We start from the raw sequence: 23,778 nt of genomic DNA on the forward strand, positions 1-23,778 counted from the left end.
TGATAGGCAGAGGGATCTGGGTGTACAGGTACACAGGTCACTGAAAGTGGCAACGCAGGTGGAGAAGATAGTCAAGAAGGCATACGGCATGCTTGTCTTCATCGGCCGGGGCATTGAGTTTAAAAATTGGCAAGTCATGTTGCAGCTTTATAGAACCTTAGTTAGGCCGCACTTGGAAGTTAGTGTTCAATTCTGGTCGCCACAACATCAGAAGGATGAGGAGGCTTTGGAGAAGGTACAGAAAAGATTTAGCAGGATGTTGCCTGGCATGGAGGGCATTAGATATGAGGAGAGGTTGGAGAAACTTGTTTTGTCCACACTGGAACGACGAAGGTTGAGGGGCGACCTGATAGAAGTCTACAAGATTATGTGGGGCATGAGCATAAGCATTTTCCCAGGGTGGAAGTGTCAATTACTAGGGGGCATAGGTTTAAGGTGAGAGGGGCAAGATTTAAAGGGACGTATGAGGCAAGTTTTTTTACACAGAGGGTGGAGGGTGCTTGGAACTCGCTGCTGGGAGACGTAGTGGAAGGAGATACGGCAGGGCAGTGAGTTTTAAGGGGCATCTGGACAAATGCACAAATAAAATGGGAATAGAGGGATACAGTCCCCAGAAGGGTAGGGGCTTTTAGTTCAGTTGGACCGTGTGGTCCGTGCAGGCTTGGAGGGTGGAAGGGTCTGTTCCTGTGCTGTAAATTTTCTTTGTTCTTTAGCAAGGTAGCAAAGTAATTTGAGAAAGTGGAGGGGGGAGGTGTCATAGTACAATAAAACACTTAGTGAAAGGGTGAAAAGCCAGTTTGAGGGTTTGAGAACTTGCTTACACAAGGAAGAGACAGGTATATTCTGAGCATTCTGACTGATCAGGGCTGTAATATAATAATGTTTCTGTGAAGAGTTGTGGGTTGGGGGCTACTGCAACACTTGGAGCCAAATGGAGGTAAAATAAGGAATACAATTGGGAGAATTTTCTATGGGAGATGTAGTAGACGGAAGTGGGGGGTGGAGGGCAGACCATGGAGAGGTCTGTTGACCTTGTGTGGGGTTTTGCGGTTTTAGGAGCACACATTAAAATTCCTGCTCCATGTGTGAAATTACAAAATCCTGAACCAGAACCAGACCAAAAGACTTGTTAAATTAATTAAATATTTTCAAAATACTCCCCTTAATTTCTATACAAACATGCAGACTATAGAATGAAGAAACCGTCAGAGCTGGAAGAACTAAAGGCCAACATCAATGTTGGAGAGAATATGATGTGGAGATGCCAGTGTTGGACTGAGGTGGGCACGGTAAGAAGTCTCACAATACCAGGTTAAAGTCCAACAGGTTTATTTGGTAGCACGAGCTTTCAGAGTACTGCTCCTTCATCTGGTGAGTGGGTGCCAATCACCCCCAACCCCTGACGAAGGAGCAGCTCATGCTACCAAATAAACCTGTTGGACCTAGTGTTCTGAGACTAGCTATGGAGGGGATACTGAAGTAAGTCTCAGGGGAGATCATTCAGGGGAAGACCATTGGTGGGGGGGGGGGGGGGGGGGCGGTGGGGGAGGGGATTTGGACATGAGAATCCTGACATCAACTTGCAGATCACAACGAAAGGACAGGCTGGTTAGCCATATCGGGCATTGTAGGAAAGGGTATTGAGTTATACCAACTGAGCTGAGGAGAGGCGTCTGGGCAAAGCAGAGGATTATGGAAATCTATTCAAAAAGTAATGAAAATATTGATCAAGTGGGAGAGAGGCTGAGATGCAGCTTGGCTACGGTCTCAAGGTGGGGAAATACGGTCTTGGTGACCAACCAGATGTGAAATTAAAACAGAACAGAGTTGCAAGAACATCAAATCTGCACAACACCTGGTTCAGCCTGTGTGGGATTAGAACTGAAAACTGGGACCTAAAAAGATCAATTTGATCTCCCGTATGTTGAGCTCAAGGTAACTTGAGTTCATCGCATCTGTCAAGCAGCCAATTAGTAATAGCGATTAACCTTGTTTCAGTTGGTAGTGTACTAACTCCTGAGTCAAGAGGCCTTGAATGAAAACACACTTCAGTGATTTGAGTATATGTGATTCACTTATGCTTGACACTTCAGCGTTGTATTGAGGGAATGCTGCGCTGCCAGAGGTGCTGGCTTTCAGGTGAGATTTTAAAAAGAGATTCCGCCTTCCTCCCCAGAGACTTCAGTTCAATGTTTCATCCAACAGACAGTACCATCAATGGTTGAAACACTTTTTCAATATTTGTAATCTTACAGCTTTTATTTTAGTGACTGCAGTATCTAAGATACCTTAGGCTTATCGAGTGTGTAAAGCAGTTAGAATCATAGAATTTTACAGTGCAGAAGGAGGCCATTCGGCCCATCAAGTCTACACCAACCACAATACCACCCAGGCCCTATCCCCATAACCCCACACATTTACCCTCACTAGGCCACCTGACACTAAGGGGTAATTTAGCATGGCCAGTCACCTAGCCAACACATAGAATCATAGAAACCCTACAATGCAGAAAGAGGCCACTCAGCCCATTGAGACTGCACCGACCATAATCCCACCCAGGCCCTACCCTCATATCCCTACATATTTACCCACTAATCCCTCTAACCTATGAATCTTAGGACTCTAAGTAGCAATTTAGCATGACCAATCAACCTAACCCGCACATCTTTAGACTGTGGGAGGAAACTGGAGCACTCAGAGGAAACTCACGCAGACACAGGGAGAATGTGCAGACTCCAAACAGGCAGTGACCTGAGCCAGAAGTCGAATCGGGACCCTGGCGCTGTGAGGCAGCAGTGCTAACCACTGTGCCACCGTGCTGCTCTCAGTTTAATGCAGTTTAATAACGTAGAAATGTAAAATTGATCAGTTCTGTATTAGGAGCAAAAACTGTTTTGTGGATAAAGTTTTAAAAATGAAAGGCTTGATTCCTATCTCTCGTTTTCAAAAGTAAGAAAAGGAAAGGAAAAAGAAATTGGGAATTAGCATTGACCAAAAACTGCATCAGCCATAAAAAACCATGAGCAGCTTAGAGGCTGGGAATTCAGTAGGGAGAGTAATTCACCTCCCGACTCCCCAAATCCTGTCCATCATCAACAAGGTACACTTTAGGAGTGGAACGGAATATTCTCTACTTGACTGAATGAGTGCAGCTCCAACAACATTCCAAGCTCAACACCATTAAATCAAAGCAGCCCACTCCATTCAGCATCTTAAGCAGTCACTCTCTCTATCACAGGCACACCATGGCTTCGCATTTACCATCTGCAGCATCTTACCAAGATTCCTTTAATAGCAACTCCTGGAAGGACTTAAGGCAGCACATGTATAGGAACACCACCACCTGTAAGCTCCCCTCCAAATCACACACCATCCTGACTTGTAACTGTATCACTGTTCCTTTGCTATCACTAGGTTAAATTCCTCACTTCCTAACAACAATCTGGGTGTACTTACACCAGATGGACTCCGCAGTCCAAGAAGGCGGCTCACCACCATTTTCTCAACGATAATTAGGAATGGGCAACAAATGCTGGCCTAGCCAGGGACATGCACACTTTGCCTGGAATTTTACAGGCACGCCCGTTCAAGGCTCATAAAATTGCACCCGAGGCCAATGGAGAATGTCGTCCTGCGAGCCTCGCCCTCTCAATTTCAGGTCAGGCGTGCTGGTAAAATCAGGACTTTTAGGAATGAATAAAAGACATGTCGATTTGAGTGGAAGATATTGGAATACACAAGAGGCCAAAATTAACATAGATATTGTGGAAGGCAATGGGGCTGGAGGAGATAGAGAGATAGAGAGGGGCAAGGCCATTTAGCAGTTTGAAAACAAGGATGAGAACTTTCAATCTTGCTTGAACAGGAACAGATATAAATCAGTAAACACAGATGTACTTCAGATGTACAACGGTATTCACTGAGAGTTAACGCATGGGCAACTGGATGATCTCAAGATTTCAAAGAGCAAAAAGTGGGAGTCTGGCCATAAGTGTATTGGAATAGTTGAGTCTGGAGATAACAAAAGCAGTTGAGCATCTAATGTACCTCCTCCATGTGAATGCGTCGACAAAGATGCTGTTACAGTGGCACAATGGGTAGCACCACTGCCTCATAGCATCAAGGACACGGATTCAATTCCGGCCTTGGGTAACGTTTGTGTGGAGTTTGTACATTCTCCCAGTTTCCTCTGGGTGCTCCGGTTTCCTCTCATACTCCAAAGATGTGTGGGTTAAGTGGGTTGGCCATGCTAAATTGCCCCTTAGTGTCAAGAGGCAATGGCCTAGTGGTAGTATCGCTGGACCTTTAATCCAGAAACTCAGCTAATGTTCTGGGGACCCGGGTTCGAAACCTGTCACGGCAGATGGTGCAATTTAAATTCAATTAACTCAAAATAAAATCCGGAATTACAAATCTACTGATGACCATGAAATCATTGTTGATTGTTGGAAAAATCCACCTGGTTCACTAATGCCCTTCAGGGAAGAAAATCCACCATCTTTACTCGATCTAGCCCACATGTGACTCCAGAGCAATGTGGTTGAATCTCAACTGCCTTTGGGTAACTAGAAATGGCCAATAAATGCTAGCCAGCCAGCAACGCCCATGACCCACGAATGAATAAAAGAAAAAGGATTGGCAGGGTAAATATATGGGGTTACAGGGATAGGGCTTGGGTTGAATGGTTGTCCGTGCAGGCTTGATGGGCTGAATGGCCTCCTTCTGCACTGTAGGGATTCTGTAAACCAAAGGGGATATTACAGCTGATTTTGACTCTCGTTTCACCCAGTCAATTGCAGACTCTCTAGCTGCTGTGGCAGAAATCAATTAACCCAGCAAAGGTTTTGCGCTGAACCTGACGCCTCCATGGTCAGTACTGCACAACCATTCACTGTTAGATCCTGAGGCCATCAGATAAGTCAGTTCTGTGAAGTTTAATTGGGTAACACGATTCAAAATAGTCCAAACCGCAACAGGGGCAGAAGGTTACACTGCAGCACGGTCACACAAAGAGAAAAAAAAAATTATTTATCCTGAAAAGCAGCAATCAGGTGTTGCTGAAGGAGAGAAAGCAATTTAAGATTTCATGCACATTTATGACACATCAGCATTTTTAGCTGTCACTACTCATTACCCAGACAGTATTGCTCTGGCTCTGTGCCATTGCACAAAAGGGTTGCCAAACAAACAAAAAGAGAACAGATGAGGAGGAGAGACAGGAGATGCAGCAATCTTTTCTACCTAAACTTTGTATACATAACAGGCCTTAACTGCATTAAAAGCAGAATTAGAATATCAAATTAAGCTCACAAAACCAGAGTGTTCTTCACACCGAGTGCAGTCCATGAATATTCCAATCCCATCATTACTGTCAAAATTTGTTTGATAAAATTCCTGTAAAGTGCCTCGGGATCTTTTACCATGTTAAATAAACCAGATAAATGAAAGATGGTGCTGTCATTAACATAACCCACACGTCTCTGCCCAGCTTCTCTGAATGAGATCCATCGTGGTCTGATTATTCTGCACCTCCTTCTTCTCGGATTGTCTGCCAGGATTGAGGATAGCTTGCTTCCACTCCAGTTTGATGGGGTCTGGGAAGGCTGATGAGTCCAATGCTCAATGTGCAGACCCCACCATATATGGGCCAGGTGGTGCTTGAAGCGTCGGGCAGATGAGGCACTAGGAGTCTGTGCACTTTCTCCCACACCTCAATTTTGCCTTTGGGTGCTCCCAACCAAGTCTCTCAATGTGTTTTTGTGATCTGATTCAATTTGGGCGGCATGGTGACACAGAGCTTCATCACTGTTGCCTCACAGCACCAGGGGCCTGGGTTCGCTTCCCAGCTTGGGTCATGTCTGTGTGGAGTTTGCACGTTCTCCCTGTGTCTGTGTGGGCTTCCTCTGGATGCTCTGGTTTCTTCCCACATTCTGAAAGATGTGCTGGTTAAATGCATTGACCTGAACGGGCGCCGGGATTGTGGTGACTAGGGGAATTTCACAGTAGCTTCATTGCAGTGTTAATGTAAGAACATAGAACATAGAAAAACTACAGCACAAACAGGCCCTTTGGCCCACAAGTTGCACTGAACATGTCCCTACCTACTAGGCTTATCTATAACCCTCTATCTTACTAAGTCCCATGTACTTATCCAAAAGTCTCTTAAAAGACCCTATCGAATCTGCCTCCACCACCACCGCCAGCAGCCGATTCCACGCACCCACCACTCTCTGAGTGAAAAACTTACCCCTGACATCTTCTCTGTACCTACTCCCCAGCACCCTAAACCTGTGTCCACTTGTGGCAGCCATTTCAGCCCTGGGAAAAAGCCTCTGAGAATCCACTCGATCAATACCTCTCAACATCTTATACACCTCTATCAGGCCACCTCTCATCCTTTCTCAACCTATCCTCATAAGGTATGCCACCTAATCCAGGCAACATCCTTGTAAATCTCCTCTGCACCCTCTCTATGGCTTCTATATCCTTTCTGTAATGAGGCGACCAGAACTGAGCACAGTACTCCAAGTGGGGTCTGACCAGGGTCTTATAAAGCTGCAGCATTAACTCCCGACTCCTAAACTCAATTCCTTGATTGATGAAGGCCAGTACACAATAATACGCCTTTTTAACCACATCCTCTACCTGATTTGAGCGTCCTATGAACCCGACCCCAAGATCCTTCTGATCTTCCACGCTGCTAAGAGTCTTACCCTTAATATTATATTCCATCATCCCATTTGACCTGCCAAAATGAACCACCACACACTTATCTGGGTTGAAGTCCATCAGCCACTTCTCCAGCCAGTCTTGCACCCTATCTATGTCTCGTTGCAACTTCTGACATCCCTCCAAACTATCCACAATACCTCCAACCTTTGTGTCATTGGCAAACTTGCTAACCCATCCCTCCACTTCCTCATCCAGGTCATTTATAAAAATCACAAAGAGCAACGGTCCCAGAACTGATCCCTGGGGCACTCCATTGGTGACCAACCTCCATGCAGAAAAAGACCATCTACAACCACTCTTTGCCCTCTGTGGGCAAGCCAGTTCTGGATCCACAAAGCAATGTCCCCTTTGATCCCATGCCCCCTCACTTTCTCAATAAGCCTTGCATGGGGGACCTCATCGAATGCCTTGCTGAAGTCCATATCAACGACATCTACTGCTCTTCCTTCATCAATGTGCTTAGTCACATCTTCAAAAAACTCAACCGGGCTCGTCAGGCATGATCTGCCTTTGACAAAGCCGTGCTGACTATTTTTGATCACACTGTACCTCTCCAAATATTCATAAATCCTATCTCTCAGGATCTTCTCCATCAACTTACCAACCACTGAGGTTAGACTCACTGGTCGATAATTCCTGGGCTATCTCTTCTCCCTTTCTTGAATAAAGGAACCACATCTGCAATCCTCCAATCCTCCAGAACCTCTCCCATCTCCATTGATGATGCAAAGATTGTCACCAGAGGCTCTGCAATCTCTTCCCTCGCCTCCCACAGTAACTGGGGTACATCCCATCTGGCCCCAGCGACTTATCTAACTTGATGCTTTTCAAAAGCTCCAACACATCCTCTTTCTTATTGTCAACATACCCAAGCTTTTCAGTCCACTGCAAGCCTGCACTACAACCACCAAGATCCTTTTCCACTGTGAATACTGAAGTAAAGTATTCATTGAGCACCTCGGCTATTTCTACCGATTCTATACATTGTCACATTTGATAGGTCCTATTTCTTCACATCTCATCCTTTTTCTTTTCACATACTTGGAGAATGCCTTGGGATTTTCCTTAATCTTACCTGCCAAGGCCTTCTCATGACCCCTTCTGGCTGTCCCAATTTCCTTCTTATGTTCCTTCCTACAAGTCATATACTCCTCTAGATCTCTAACATTACCTAGCTCCCTGAACTTTTTGTACGCTTTTCTTTTCTTCTTGACTAAATTCATTACAACTTTCATGCACCACGGTTCCTGCAACCTACCAAAACTTCCCTGTCTCATCGGAACGTTGTCGTGCAGAACTCCAAACAAATATTCCTTGAAAATCTGCCACGTTACTTCTGTACATTTCCCTGAGAAAACCTCCTTCCAATTTATGCCTCTAATTTCCTGCCTGATGGCTTCATAATTTCCCTTACTCCAGATAAACACTTTCCTAGCTTGTCTGATCCTATCTCTCCAATGCTAGTGTAAAGGAGATAGAGTTATGATCACTATCCCCAAAATGCTCTCCCATTGAGAGACCTGACACCTGTCCAGGTTCATTACCCAATACCAAATCAAGTACAGCCTCTCCTCTTGTAGGCTTATCCACATACTGTGACAGGAAACCCTCCTGGACACACCTAACAAACTCCTCCCCTTCTAAACCCCTTACCCTAGGGAGATTCCAATTGATATTTGGGAAATTAAAGTCTCCCATCACAACAACTCTGTTATTATTACAACTCTCCAGGATCTGTTTCCCTATCTGTTCCTCAACATCCCTGTTACTATTGGGCGGCCTATAGAAAACACCCAGTAAAGTTATTGACCTCTTCCTGCTCTAAATTTCCACCCACAGAGACTCCATAGACAACCTCTCCATGGCACCCATCTTTTCTACAGCCGTGACTCTATGATCAACAGTGCCACTCTTCCACCTCTTTTACCTCCCTCCCTGTCCCTCCTGAAACATCTGAAACCCCGTACTTGAAGTATCCAGTCCTGTCCCTGAGTCATCCAAGTCTCTGTAGTGGCCACCACATCACAATTCCAAGTAGTGATCCACGCTCTAAACTCATCCGTTTGTTAACAATACTCCTAGCGTTAAAATAGACACATCTCAAACCCTCGGCCTGAGCGCTCCCCTTCCCCATCACCCGCCTATCCTCCCTCTCACACTGTTGACATCTCTATTTACGAGCTAACCTCCTCTCTCCCAGTCACTTCATTTTGATTCCCTCCCCGCAACCACAAGTAAGCCTTACTTGTGACTAATAAGTTTACTTTTTATTTTTGTCATATGTATTAGTATACAGTGAAAAGTACTGCTTCTAATGTGCTATACAGACAAAGCATACTGTTCTTAGAGAAGGAAACGAGAGAGTGAAGAATGTGGTGTTGCAGTCATAGCTGGGGCGCAGAGAAAGATCAATTTAATGCAAGGTAAGTCCATTCAAAAGTCTGACAGCAGCAGGGAAGAAACTGTTCTTGAGGCAGTTGATATGTGACCTCAGACTTTTGTATTTTTTTTCCCAACAGAAGAAGGTGAAAGAGGGTATGCTAGGTGTACGTGGGGTCCTTAATTATGCTGGCTGCTTTGCCAAGGAAGTGTAGGTAGAGTTCGTGGATTGGAGGCTGGTTTGCGTGATGGATTGGGCTACATTCATGACCTTTTGTAGTTTCTTGTGGTCTTGGACAGAGCAGGAGCTATTCCAAGCTGTGATACATCCCGAAAGAATGCCCTCTATGGTGCATCTGTAAAAGTTGGTGAGAGCTGTAGTCGTTCAGAGCCTTCCCAAATAAAACTTCCCCAGTCAGAAGTCAGGGAGTCCCTTGAGTCAGCAGAGGCATTTGACCTCTTCAGGGATGCTTTGAAGAATCCCCAAAGCATTTCCGCTATCCTCCTGCCATGATTGAGTTCTGAGTAGAACAGTTCCTTTGGAACCCTGGTGTCATGTGTACAAATGATACGTCTTGTCCAGTGGAAATGAGTTGAATGAAGAGTGCCTCAATGATTGGCACACTTGCTGCTGTTATGTCGTCTTTCTTGTCACTGGATTTGGAGGATCTTATGAAGGCATCTCCAGGACTTTAAGGTACTTGCTGTAGTTTTTCCAAGTCTTAAAAGCATATAGGTATGCATGAATCACCATTTTGGGTTTTGAGATCCTCGCCCTCTTTTCCTTAGTCAATTGAAGGCCGAATTGGCATATTGGAAGCAATGATGAATTTTGCCATTATATCTTTGTTGACAAGAGACTTGCTAGACACAGAAAATGGTCCACACTTTACAGGGTCTCACCACTGATCTTAATCAATGGAGGGGGTAGGTGTTGTGCTGTGAAGATTGGCTCTGGAAGGATTGGACACCCCACCCCCCAGAATCCCAGTTCTTCTTTAGTTAACTTTCCTTGGAGAACCTTAGTTTTTCAGATGTTGAGCGAAAGATCCATTTTCTCAAATGCTTTGGAGGAAGAGTTGATAAGGGCCTGGAGTCCATTATCTGCAAACTAGAGCTCAGTGACTGCGCTCCTTCCACTTTAAATTGCCAATGGTGTTACTATGTTGTACATAAATTATTCAATATTGGAGTCAGACCCTTGCTTGGTCCCACAAACCACAACTGTGCTCAAGTTGTTTCCAGTATATAACCCCTATCAACCAGGAAAAGCCTGTAAATTGCAGATACTACAGATATTACAAGAACAAAAAAAGTCTTAAAAATGATATGTTCAGAAGTCCAAAGATGTGCAGGTTAGGTTGATTGGCCATGATAAATTGACCCTAGAGTTAGGAGGAATTAACAGGGTAAATATCTGGGGTTACAGGAATAGAGCTTGGCTAGGATTGTTTTCTGGTGCAGATTCAATGGGCCAAATAGCCTCCTTCTGCACTGTAGGGATTCTATGATTCTAATCTATGATTCTAAGTGGAAACTGGGATAGTATACGTGGAAAATGATAACACAACGGAAGCGAGGAATGCAGGAGAGAGGAGAACAAACTTATCAAAGATTTAGAGTTAAGCTATTTGTGCAACATATTTCAATTGTATCTGATTTTAATCATACATTGTTATCAAAAATATTTTATTGATTTCACTGAAGAACATTGTTTATCAAGTCACTAGGGACCTTGTGTGTACAATCTTCTTGTAATATTTTACCAGATAAAATGCATTCAAGTGGAATGGAACTACTTAGCTGAGTTACTTAAAAAAACAGCAAAAATAAAAACATAAGAACTAAGAGCAGGAGTAGGCCATCTGGCCCTTCGAGCCTGCTCTGCCATTCAATAAGATCATGGCTGATCTTTTTGTGGACTCAGCTCCACTTACCTGCCTGCTCACCATAACCCTTAATTCCTTTACTGTTCAAAAATTTATCTACCCATGCCTTAAAAACATTCAATGAGGTAGCCTCAACTGCTTCACTGGGCAGGGAATTCCAGAGATTCACGACCTTTTTTGTGAAGAAGTTCCTCCTCAACTCAGTCCTAAATCTGCTTCCCCTTATTTTGAGGCCATGCTCTTTAGTTCTAGTTTCACCCGCCAGTGGAAACAACCTCCCTGCTTCTATCTTATCTATTTCCTTCATAATCTCATATGTTTCTATAAGATTTCCCCTCATTCTTCTGAATTCCAATGAGTATAGCCCCAGTCTACTCAGTCTCTCCTCATAAGCCAACCCTCTCAACTCCGGAATCAATCCAGTGAATCTCCTCTGCACCCCCTCTAGTGCCTGTATATCCTTTCTCAGGTAAGGAGACCAAAACTGTACACAGTACTCCAGGTGTGGCCTCACCAGCACTCTATACAGCTGTTTTTAAACTCCATCCCTCTAGCAATGAAGGACAAAATTCCATTTTCCTCCTTAATTACCTGCTGCACCTGCAAGCCAACTCCTCGAGATTTTTGCACAAGGACACCCAGGTCCCTTTGTATAGCAGCATGCTGCAATTTACCATTTAAATAATAGTCCATTCTGCTGTTATTCCTACCAAAATAGATGACCTCACATTTACCAACATTGTACTCCACCTGCCGGACCCTCGTCTGGAAATATCTCAAGTGATCAGGCAGGTTAACGCCACAATCCTACATTGCCTTTTAAACGACAGAACTATAAGCTTCTGGTACAAAAGCTCCAATGAAGGGTCATCCAGACTTGAAATGTTGGCTCTATTCTCTCCCCATACACACTGTCAGACCTGCTGAGATTTTCCAGCACTTCCTAACTTTGTTTCAGATTCCAGCACCCGCAGTGTTTTGCTTTTATTATTACATGAGCTTCAGGTTTCATGATTAACCAAACTATAATGTACAGAGAATGCAGTACCTAAAGAGAGCCATTGGCACACCTTGGTGCTTGTGTTGCACAAGCCACTTCGACTCTGCCCCACCATTGAGAAGGTTCATCTTACCTCCCTACAGAAGAGTAACTTACCCAGGAACACAAGGCAAATTTTTCCAACTCTGGTTGGACATATTCCATAAGGTGTCAAGAACTCCTGCTTCCAACCTTGCAGGCATGCCATTGGTCATTCAATGGGCAGAATCTGGTGTCAGTACAGGGGGAGGGGGCTGGGGGTGATGGGCCAGCAGCCAGACTTCTCCCAGGATCAAGGATCTCAGTCAGCGGTCAATGGGGGGGAGGAATCGTGCTATAGGAGAGCTGCCAGGCTAATTAGAAACCAGCAATTTTTCCCTACTCATTAGTGCCACCAGGAACATAGATGCTGCTGTTGTTGATACGACACCCACCCACGGCCGTGGATCAAGGAGGACCCCAGATACAGCTGAGCGGTGGCAGGAAGGGGGGTCATGGGCAAGGGTTATGGGGAGGTGGGTGGGGTTGGCAATATGGGTAGTGGGGTGGGGGGGATTGCCTCTCAGCAGGGACCTCCCAACGTGGGGTTGCATCCTTCAATTAAATTGTGAATGCTGTGAATGAGGGGACCACCTGTTGCCTACAAGCATACAAGGCAGGCTTTGCTTGTCATGCTCCCCACATGGTGAATCCCATGCCCAAGTCCGGATCAATACTCGCAGAGGCAGGATGAGCCCCTTAAGAGGGAATTAACTGTCTTTCTGCACAGATTTAGTTGGGCTGGAGGTGGGTTAAGGTCTAGGATCCTGGCACCCTCCCAGCCAATTAAATGTCCCCTTCCGTGAAACTCGTCACAGAGGAGGGCACGAGATTCTGCACCATCCCATCATACTCGTGATATATCTTCTCACAGGCAACTTGAAGGCCAGCATTGATGACTTTTCATTAACTGATAGTTAAGTAGCATCCAATCAATCTAATACTTTTAGTCCCTTGAAAAATCTCTTTGAAGCTCACCAATAAAAATTTCCTTCACACATTTTTGAGGAAGAAATGTTTAGTCTCTATTAATCTTCTCCTGCATTGATCCTGGGGAGTAAGTCATTACTTCCTGGAGACTCCAGTGCCGTGCTGTTAACCCGAGGGATGGGGTGGATTCTGATACAATATTAACAGATATATGGTTTGGTCTCTGGTAGGATGGGGCAATAAACTTTACTTAGTTACTTAGCTCTGTCCAAAACTACAAAAAACTACAAAGGGTTGTGAATGAGGCCCAGTCCATCATGCAAACCATCCACTGACTCCATCTACACTTCCCGTTGCTTCAAAAAAGCAGCCAACATAATTAAGGACCGCATGCACCCTGGACTCTTACATTTCTTCCACCTTTTCCCATTGACCAACCAACTCAAGAATAGCTTCTTCCCTGCTGCCATCAGACTTTTGAATGGACCAACCTCACGTTAAGTTGATCTTTCTCTACACCCTAGCTATGACTGTAACACTACATTCTGCACCCTCTCCTTTCCTTCTCTATGTAGGGTATCCTTTGCCTGTATAGCGCTCAGGAAACAACACTTTTCACTGTAAACTGATACAAGTGACTATAATAAATCAAATCAAAGTTATCAAGTGTTTCAGAGGGATAACAGTAGTAAAGTTAACATGGGCCATAACAAAGAGTGACTACTATTCAAAAGGGAGACTGTAATAGAAAAAAATGACAGAATAATGGGAGTGAACTTGCAGGTGGGGAGGGAGTGGGGAGGGAGGGGAAGTGGGGGTGGCATAAAATCAGGCTGTGGGTATGCCGGCGTTGGACTGGTGTAAACACAGTAAAAAGTCTGACAACACCAGGTTTTAGTCCAACCTATTTATAGGTTGGACTAAAACCTGGTGTTGTCAGACTTTTTACTATAAAATCAGGCAGCATGGTGAGGGCACAGTTCCATCACTGTTGGTACTTTACCATCCTAAGAACGTGCTGGTTAGGTGCATTGGCCATGCTAAATTCTCCCTCAGAGTACCCAAACAGGTGCCAGAGTGTGGCGACTAGGGGACTTTCACAGTAACTTCATTGTAGTATTAATGTAAGCCTACTTGTGACACTGGTAAATAAACTTTAAACTTGAAAAGCAGCAAGGGAAGCCTTCGGCAACCTGCAAGCACTTTAGATAAATAAGGTCCTTAAGTGCCAATTGGTGAACACTGAAGAAGGGCTTTCCCTCACGACTGGTCTCCTACCAGAGGCCAAGTAAGGAGCCTCCTACCCTGTCAAACATGGGCAGCAAATATCCCTCACCAGGAGTTGCTGGACTGGCCCCAGTGAAGACTCCTGCTTAACTGGAGTGTCTGGCTCCAGCCACAAACATTGGGAGCTGGACTTCTTCCCAAATGGCAGTAGACGGACTTCTTCCCAAGTGGCAGTAGACAACTTGTCCTGGGCAAAATTCATGATCTAGTGACTGTAACATTGACTTGGGGGTTCTTGATCAAGAGATAGTGGTGGGCTGGGGTGGGTTTGGGGGTGGGAGAGTGGTGGTGGGTGGTGGGGGTGGGGGTTGGGGGTGGTAGGGGGGTATCATCCTGAACTTTAAAACCAATGAGCAAGACTCCTGCCTGTAAAAATTCCATCCTGTGCATGTGGAGAGGAAGGGTCAGGATTTTCCAGCCCCTTGAAGTCCCACCAGAAGTCAATTTCCAACCCGCCCTCGATGATTTGCGGGTGTGACTGCAACATCCGGGCCAAAGTTTCTGCAATGTATCCAAGTCTGATTGGTCAATCTGTATGTTTTTAGTTATACAAGCAAGGAAGCAGTGGTGGTTGGAGTTTGAGGGGAAAACGAGGCAAATAGGTGATGTAAGTGTAAGGTTGATTGATTTGGTTTTATTGTCACATGTACTGGGATACAGTGAAAAGTATTTTTTCGTGCATGCTATACAAACAAAACATACCGCTCATGAAGTGAGTGGGCAAAAAGGAAAAGGACAGCATACAGAATATAGTGTTTCAGCTAAGGTAGGGTGAAAAGAAAGATCAGCTTAATATGTGTCAGTGTATCAGCAAGTGCACGTTTTGGCCATTACATTATTAAGCTAATTGCCTTAATAAAGACACATGATGAACATTGGATCAAACACCAAGAGTATCAACAGCCACATATGTAACCAGTGGGGTGGGGGAACCATAAGGTGTTTATAACTCAACTGAGCTGTATGTAGAATAAAGTTGCTAAAGGTAGTGACCTGGTGGCATGGTGGTACAGTGGTCAGTACTGCTGCCTCACAGTGCCAGGGAACCAGGTTCAATTCTAATCTCAGGTCACTATCTGTGTGGAGTTTACATGTTCTCCCCGTGTCTGGGTGGGTTTCCTCCCACAGTCCAAAGATGTGCAGGTTAGGTTGATTGGCCATGCTAAATTGACCCTAGTGCCAGGGGCATCAACAGGATAAATATGTTACGAGAATAGGGCCTAGATAGGATTGTGATCGATGGGCCAAATGGCCTCCTTCTGCCTGTCGGAGTTCTAGGATTCTAAGATAAAAGACAAGCTATAGATTACTCTTTCAGCATATTCTACTACTGATCTTAACTTAAGGGATTATCCGAGAAAAAAGTGATCATAACACTGTTAGATTCAATGCAAAAAAAGCAAAAAAATGAAAAATTAATGCAGAAAAGAGACTTGACTAAAAATAAAATACATTTTTTTGTGTTAGATAAAAAGGGATCTAGCCCTAGTTAAGTCAGAAATAAAAACCTGGCAGATCAGACAATTATCAAGCAACAGGAAACTCCCAAGTTGGAGATGAGGCAGCAAAGAGAGTCCATCAACACACAGACGAAAATAAGTACGTGACAAATCTAAGATTCATGAATACAAATTAGAACAAAGCAGAGTATAGACAATGTAGTGATGAAGCAAAAGAAAAAGATTAAAATTGGAAAGCGAGCAAGAAGGAAAATGAACCACAGGGAGCCTAACTGGAAAATAATGAGAGAATGTGCAAATATAAGGTAGCCTGGTGGCACAGTGGTCAGCACTGCTGCCTCACAGTGCCAGGGACTCAGATTCGATTCCCGGCTTGGATCACTATCTGTGTGGAGGTTGCATGATCTCCCCATGTCTGCATGGGTTTCCTCCGGCTGCTCCGGTTTCCTCCCACAGTCTAAACGACCTGTTGGTTAGGTGCATTAGGCCATGCTAAATTCTCCCTCAGTGTACCCGATTATAGCGCCAGGAATGTGGTGAGGCGACTCGGGGTTTTTCACAGTAACTTCATTGCAGCGTTAATGTAAGCCTACTGGTGACACTTATCAATAAACTTAAACTTAAGCACAGAACAAGGCTTGTAAAATATTAAAATAGGAAAGGCCAGCTTAGACAAAGGAAGAAAACCTTCCATGGCGGATCCAAGTAAAACAGAAATTTGTCTTTGTTTTTAAAGAAGATAATGGAATTATCGAGCAGAAGAGAATGAAATAGAGCTGAACTAGAGTGGCTGAGTCTAGAGTAGCTAGATGTGGTTTTCTGGTCTTCAGAACTATTTCAGGCTAAAATCATTTGATTTGATTTATTATTGTCACTTGTATTGGGATACAGTGAAAATTATTGTTTCTTGCATGTTATACAGAAAAAACATACCGTTTATAGAGTACATGGGGAGAAGACTATAGCGTCACAGTCATAGCTAGGGTATAAAGAAAGATTTGCTTAATCATAGAATCCTTACAATGCAGAAGTAGGCCATTCGGCTGATCAAGTTTGCACCGACCACAATCCCACCCAGTCCCTATTCCCATAACCCCATACATTTACCCTGCAAATCCCCCTGACACTAGGGTCAATTTAGCATGGCCAATCCATCTAACCCACGCATACTTGGAATATGGAAGGAAACTGGAGCATCCGGAGGAAAGACATGCAGACATGGGGAGGATATACAAACTCCACACAGACTGTGACCCGAGGACGTAATTGAACCTGGATCCCTGGCACTGTGAGGCAACAGTGCTAACCACTGCGCCACCATGCTGCCCTGTGTGACAGTATGATAATGTGTAATAGAACCATTCAAAAGTCTGACAGCAGCAGGAAAGAAGCTGTTCTTGAATTGGTTGGTACGTGACCTCAAACTTCTGCATCTTTATCCCGATGGAAGAAGTTTGAAGAAAATATGTCCGGGGTGCGAGCATCTACACAGGCTACAATGGGGAATAAGGTTACTTGCTTAGAAAAATCTAATTTAAATAAGAACAGCCAGTGTGTACTTGTAAAAAACAGGTCATTAGTGACAAATCTCACAAAGTTCGTTCGGGAACTAACAATGTGTCCAGTTTTGGCCAGTACACTTGAGGAGGTCAGTGGAGAGGTTGCAGAAAAGTTTCACGAGAATGATTCCAGGAAGGAGGAACTTCAGTTGGGACCACTTTCCTTGAAGGAAAGAAGGTCCTTAAAGGTATTCGAAATCATGAGCAATCTGGGCAAGAGAGGAGAAACTGTTCTCATTGGTGGAAGGATCAAGAGTTGGGGTACATAGATTTAAAGTAATTAGCAAAAGAAGCAATGCTGAGATGGGGAAAACCTCTTCAGGCAGCAGGTGTTTAGGACTGAAGAGCACTGACTGAGACTGTGGTGGAGGAAAACTCAACTTAGGCCTTCACAAAGGAATTGGATCATTATTCTAAAAGGACAGAGATGCAGGGTTATGGGTAAGAGGCAGGGGAGTAGCATTAGATGAATTGCTCCTTCACAGGGCCCGAATTGGTATGATGGGCCAAAAGGCCTCTTAATCTGCTGTAATTGTTCTATGATTCTATTGAAGAAGCTGTCTCTGTCCACTTTGTTATCCACTATTTCAACAGGAAGAGTTATTCACATACATTATATATCACACAGACACACGCATGGGGAGCTCATGAAAATAACTGGCTACTTACTGTATAAGGATCAATAGAATCACTTGGAAGCCTGCCATCACAATGAAGCTAAATCCAGGCAGCGATGTGAGTGTTTGAGGATAGAGTGCACCAAATACAGTTGCCCCAATTATAACGCAGATTGTTTCTATAGAAGCCATACAGGAAAACATCGCACCTGTCAATAATTGAAAAAGGACACAAGGACGTGAAATATCAAATCTTCAATCACAGGACTAGTATTCAATAGTGAGGGAACACAATAGCAGCTGAAATATCACTATCTTTTAGCTCCTACGAGCACGGTGCAGAGTCAAAATTTAGAATTCATAAGAGCAGGAGACAAGGGCCTGTAACAATGATTGAATATTAAAATTTTGGCACAAGTGCAGGAGTTGGTTCATCATTGATGCACAGGTGTCAAAGGTTCGTCTGCTTCCCTGCGATAAAGTAGCCTTTTATTTCAAGTACCAGCACTGGCAATTCAAACTGATGGATAGTTGAGTGGTAAATGATGCGTTGTAAATGACGAGATGACTGAGGGCACGGCGTATGTGCCAAAATACAGGAAGAAGATGAGGCAAGGCACAATAAATAACATGGGAGAGGGGAAAAAAAACCTTGTGTAAACAGAAGATAATTTTACAGGCCAATTTCAGTAGAAACAGAAGTTTGTTTCCAGTTTGATTGATGCAGTTCGATTAGTCTGCAAAAGGAAAAAGAACGACTGCCAAAGCATTTCGGGCCTTCACTCATCCTACTTGGAAAGTGGCTGGTTTTCTACTTAAAGAGGGTCAAAGTATGAGACCTACCACTCAACTGATTTTTGTGCATATGCCTTCTTTGTGTAGTCCTGGTAACAGTTGTGAATGCGACTGTAGCATCATTTCTTGAAAGAAACAAGCTCAACAGGGAAGGGACTGTCCATGTCTCCACCGGAGTTACTTTGTAAGATTTATACGCGAAGTATTGACTGCTCGTGAAAGCTTTAGTGTTTTTAATATTAAAGTGAGATTAAGGTCACGTTTTAAACCATTTATAATGAATGCAAGTCAAACTGAATTATAACAAAATCATTAAATTTAATTATTTCTCAAGTAAACCCACAGTACTGACCTTGTTCATTTCGTTCCACAATACTGGATGCCACAGATTGAAGCACAGCTCCAGTGAATCCAGAAAGGCTATTCATTACAGCACCTGAAAGATTAATATTTGAAGTGCGTGATCAATGTTCTTTTCTTAATTAGCGTTCATAAATAAATTTTATTTAGATTTATGCAGGCGGGTATGAGTGGGAGGAGTTGCATGGGTCCACTGGGAAAGACAGAAAAATATACTCTTATGATTTGAGGCAGACACTTTTTGACTGTTCGGCCAGGATTTTTCGGCCTCGCTCGCTCCAAGACTGGAAAATCCCGCCCGAGATCAGCGGACCTTTGCATGATCCGTGTCCCACCCGCTACGATTCCCGTGGCAGGGAAAATTCCACCCTTTGTCTTTTTGACTTCAAGACATCTCAGACCATTTTACAACCCACCAAGTATTTTTTGAAATGCAATTTGTTTTGGTGAAGAGATAAATATTGACTAGGACATCGAGGAAATTTCCCCTGCCTCTTTGAATCGTGTCATGGGATTGTTTATGTGAAAGGACAAAAAAGGCCTTCGGTTGTGTATTTTACTCAAAAGGCACGTCTCCAACAGTGCAATTCCTCAGTTGCACTGAAGTATATTCATGGAATGTGTACTCAAACCCTGATAAATAAATCCTGAGGTTGCATTTTACGTCAACCGTACTGCTCGCCACCACCTCCCTTCACTCCTGAATAAGAAGACTTCAAAAGTCAGCTTTGTAACAATAAGACGGCATGGGTGGCAATAGTGAGGCAAGTGCAGGACTTTGTCCGGCATTGAGGGAAGGTCCTGCCCTGGGTGTCGGAGAGGTCCACAGTGAGGGACCCAATGGTGCCTGGACTCAGGTAAGTCAGGAGTATCAGACAAGGATGGATCAGGCACCTTATGGAAGGATGGGGGTGGTTGGGTTATGGGTTTTGCAGTGCAGGTGGGGGGGAAGCAAGGAAGGGCATTACTATCTGCAGGTGGATTTTCCCCAATGGGCACCTCTCTTCCACAAAGGTGGTGACCCCTCCCCCTTCATTCCTACCCTTTTAAAAACATTTTTGTAAGGCAGGCTGCGGACTCCTACCTCACTGCACACTCTCACCTGCCTGCTCACACCAACTATGCTAAAGCATGGTAATATGTTATGGTCAATTGGCCTGAAAACAAAATCATTAATTATTTAACCAACAATTATTTACTTACATGTGGCGAGTGGGTGTTGATTACATCGTCTTATGGGGGCGAGCTTGGGGGTGGGCATGAAAGTAACGGGCTGGCCTTCCCTACCCACCCCCCCCCCCCCCCCCCCCGCCCAAATCTTACTTGTCTTTGTGCTAAAAACATACCAAATACTTACCGTAAACATACCATTCACAAAGTTAACCTCCACAGACAAACCCGCTGTTTGGATCATTGATCAGTACAGCACCCACTATGGGCAGGAGGCACGGTGGCACAGTGGTTAGCACTGTTGCCTCAAAATAAGGGGAAGCAGATTTAGGACTGAGTTGAGGAGGAACTTCTGCACGCAAAGGGTTGTGAATCTCTGGAATTCCCTGCCCAGTGAAGCAGTTGAGGCTACCTCATTGAATGTTTTTAAGACAAGGATAGATACATTTTTGACCAATAAAGGAATTAAGGGTTACGGTGAACGGGTGGGTAAGTGGAGCTGAGTCCACGAAAAGATCAGCCATGATCTTATTGAATGGCAGAGTACGCTCGAGGGGCCAGATTGCCTACTCTTGCTCCTAGCATAATGTTCATTTATTATGGCGAGCGGGATGCTTAATTAAGAGACATACCCAGAAAGATTTTCATGCTCACCTGGGGCAGATTGCTATGTTTACCACTCCATTTCTGCCCCCTGTCAATATTTCCCCAGGGTCTTCCCACCTCCTGAAGCTGGAGGCAGCCTCACTGATCTATATAAACCAAGTTGCAACGATGTACCTATTATCCCAACGCCATTTTAACCACCAACCAGAGATAAACATGACCTTTCAACAACTGAAGGGGTTCCAGAAAGTATTTGTGTGATTAGAACTAGCCTGCGGGGCCATGAGGAAAAAGAATGGCACCTGTTCTGTCCCTGCAGCGCACCCACAGAACACAATGGACATTGTGCCACCATCATTGGGCGATTGCTGGTATATTCTGCCCAATTGTTAACACTTGTTAACAATTGTTGAATGGGTGAAGGGACCTCTGAGGATGGCACTGTTTTGGTATCAGCTGCCACTTCATGCTTTCCATTCATAATAACAACTTTACCTTGCAGATCCAAACCTCAGCAGCTAGAATTTAAGGTGTGAGGGCACTCTTGTTGCTTTTTCCCACCTCCCTGAAGGGCACACAACTGGAATATGTCAAAGGGTGAAATTTTCCAGTCCCCCTCACTGTGGGTTAAATGGCAGGTGTGGAGGTGGTGGTGGGGTGGTGGTGGGGTGGGGTTGGGGGAGTGGTGGGGGGGGTGGTTGTTGCTAGGCAATGCGGCGGAAGTTGAAGGATCAGCTTCCATCTGTCATTCCACACCACAGAGGACATATGTTCCCACCCGTCATGGTGGGTCACCATCCCCACCAGAACCAATGTGAAACTGCTTTGCGTCCCATTAGTGGGATGCAGCTGAAGGCCCAATCCCGAATGGTTCCCCTCCCTGCACCGTACAATCATCCACATCACAAACTGGAAATCACCCTGGTACATGTCCCTAGCAAAGTGGCGTGGACATCTCGGGACTCACCAGGAAGAAGGCCTGGGGCAGCTCATGGAAATTGGAAGATGGAGGCCTTCAGGGACCCTGGACCCTAGAACAGCAGGTGCAGCAGTGGGTGAGTGCAGCACCCACGATGTGGATCTTCTCTCGCAAGGAACTTCCAGGAGGTAGATCTTCCAGCTGATGCCTTTTCAATATGGCACCCAGATATGACTTTGGGCCATGCGCCCTCCAACCCGCTCCCTCACCCAAAACATCCGACTGCTTAATCAATAGGCCAGCAGCACAAGATTTGGCACAAATTCCCACTAGCCTTCAGGGTGGGAAACATTTCCCATTCCTGCCCCCGCGACAGGAATTTGTCCTGGAATGGAAAATTCTACCCAAAGATCTCTCACTCTCCAATCAACCTATGTGATTGAGACATCAGGTATGAATATTCATGTCTCTTAACAAAGCTAATTAGTCTCACAGAGGTAAACAGACCCTTCGGCCCAATTTGTCCATGCCGCCCAGTATTTACCACTAAGCTAATCCCAATTGACTGCATTTGGCCTATATCCCTCCATATCCATCTTACCCATGTAATTAGGTGTTGAATAACTAAAGACAGCTGATATGCTTGGTCTGTAACAGTTATATATTTTATTATTTTATGGCACAAAGAAAAATCGAAAGCACTATTCTGTTTATTCACATTTTCAGTGCGAACTGAAGTGAGTTCACAATTAGTGCGTCACTAGAGTGAAGACAAGAGGACTCACGCAAGATCCTGTGTGCAATAACAGTTACCAACAATAACAACAAGAGAGCTAAAATATAATCACCAAAGAGCTGCCTTTGTGGATGATGTGTAACACTGAGTCTGACTGTAACAACATTTGTAAATTCAAAGATCCAAATACTTTCCAACAAATTTTAAGCTTACATCTTGCTCATCCAGTTGTTAAACACTGGAAAGTAATTACTTTTAATGACTAATAACGGATAAATTGTTCATCCTTTCTAAAGTAATGTTGGATTATCATCAAGAATTTTCAGCTCATTAAACGCAAGTTCCTGCATGAAGATTCAAGTGTCTGCAACAAACTAGAGGGACAAATAGTTTGGCTACATGATGCAGAATTTTTGTAGTTTACAAGCCAAGAATTCCTAGTGATGCTACATCAATTTTACTTCATAGCACATGAATAGGTTTAATCTATGAACCTATTGCTGTAATACCATAATTAGTTTTTCAAACACACTCCCTCCTTTTTCCTCAGAATCACTTGTAACCATCTGCACCATAGCACATATTTGACCGTCTATCTCATAAGAATCCATAAAGCATTTTATTGGTTACGAAAGAAAATTATTCATGGCCCCTGTCTAACCTCGGTGTTTTCTAACTTTGTTCTCAGTCTGTGCCAAAATATCTTCAAAGTGAACTTTCCATGTATCACACATTATCAAGTATCTGCAAGTCTGCCTTTCCTGAATATTCACTGCTCACTGAGTTCAAAGTAAATTTTGTCCATGCCAATAGACTTCCAGTAAATGTTGTTATAATAACATAACCGGAAGACATTCTTAATAAGATTCCAACATATCTCACAGCCCACCATCCAGAACATTAGTGAGAAGGAGCAGCATTACACAGGAAGTAGATTGGGTTTATTCACGACAAAGGTTCAATGTCAACTCTGGTTTTAACATCTAGCCATCTTGGCACAAGAACCTGAAACACATGCAAGAGATCTGTAGAACTATGCAATGCTAATGTAAGCAATTGCGACTTTTACAGACGCACCATACAGAGCATTCTTTCTGGTTGTATCAGCTTGGAATAGCTCCTGCTCTGCCCAAGACCGCAAGAAACTCCAAAAGGTCGTGAATGTAGCCCAATCCATCAAGCAAACCAATCTCCCAACCACTGGCACTGTCTACACTTCCCACTGCCTCAGAGAAGCAGCCAGCATAATTAAAGGCCCCCA

At 44.2% G+C, this 23,778-nt stretch overlaps 1 protein-coding gene across 3 annotated transcripts in view; it reads right to left on the reverse strand.

Annotated features, from left to right (window-relative positions):
- LOC145350631 (proton-coupled folate transporter) overlaps positions 1–23,778 on the reverse strand; it is an 89,896-nt gene that overhangs the window by 18,662 nt on the left and 47,456 nt on the right. For 2 of the 3 annotated variants that reach the window (XM_080199839.1, XM_080199841.1), the window contains exons 5-6: positions 19,079–19,162; positions 17,984–18,140 (exon numbers count right to left, since the gene is read on the reverse strand). The exons of the other annotated variant lie outside the window; for it this stretch is intronic. In XM_080199839.1, coding sequence (XP_080055965.1) covers positions 17,984–18,140; positions 19,079–19,162 — 241 coding nt within the window. The remainder of the gene's footprint in view (positions 1–17,983; positions 18,141–19,078; positions 19,163–23,778) is intronic. 3 annotated transcript variants of the gene reach the window in all.

The sequence above is a fragment of the Carcharhinus amblyrhynchos genome, chromosome 12, assembly GCF_965287045.1.
Source record: "Carcharhinus amblyrhynchos chromosome 12, sCarAmb.v2.hapA, whole genome shotgun sequence".
Classification (NCBI taxonomy): Eukaryota; Metazoa; Chordata; class Chondrichthyes; order Carcharhiniformes; family Carcharhinidae; genus Carcharhinus; species Carcharhinus amblyrhynchos.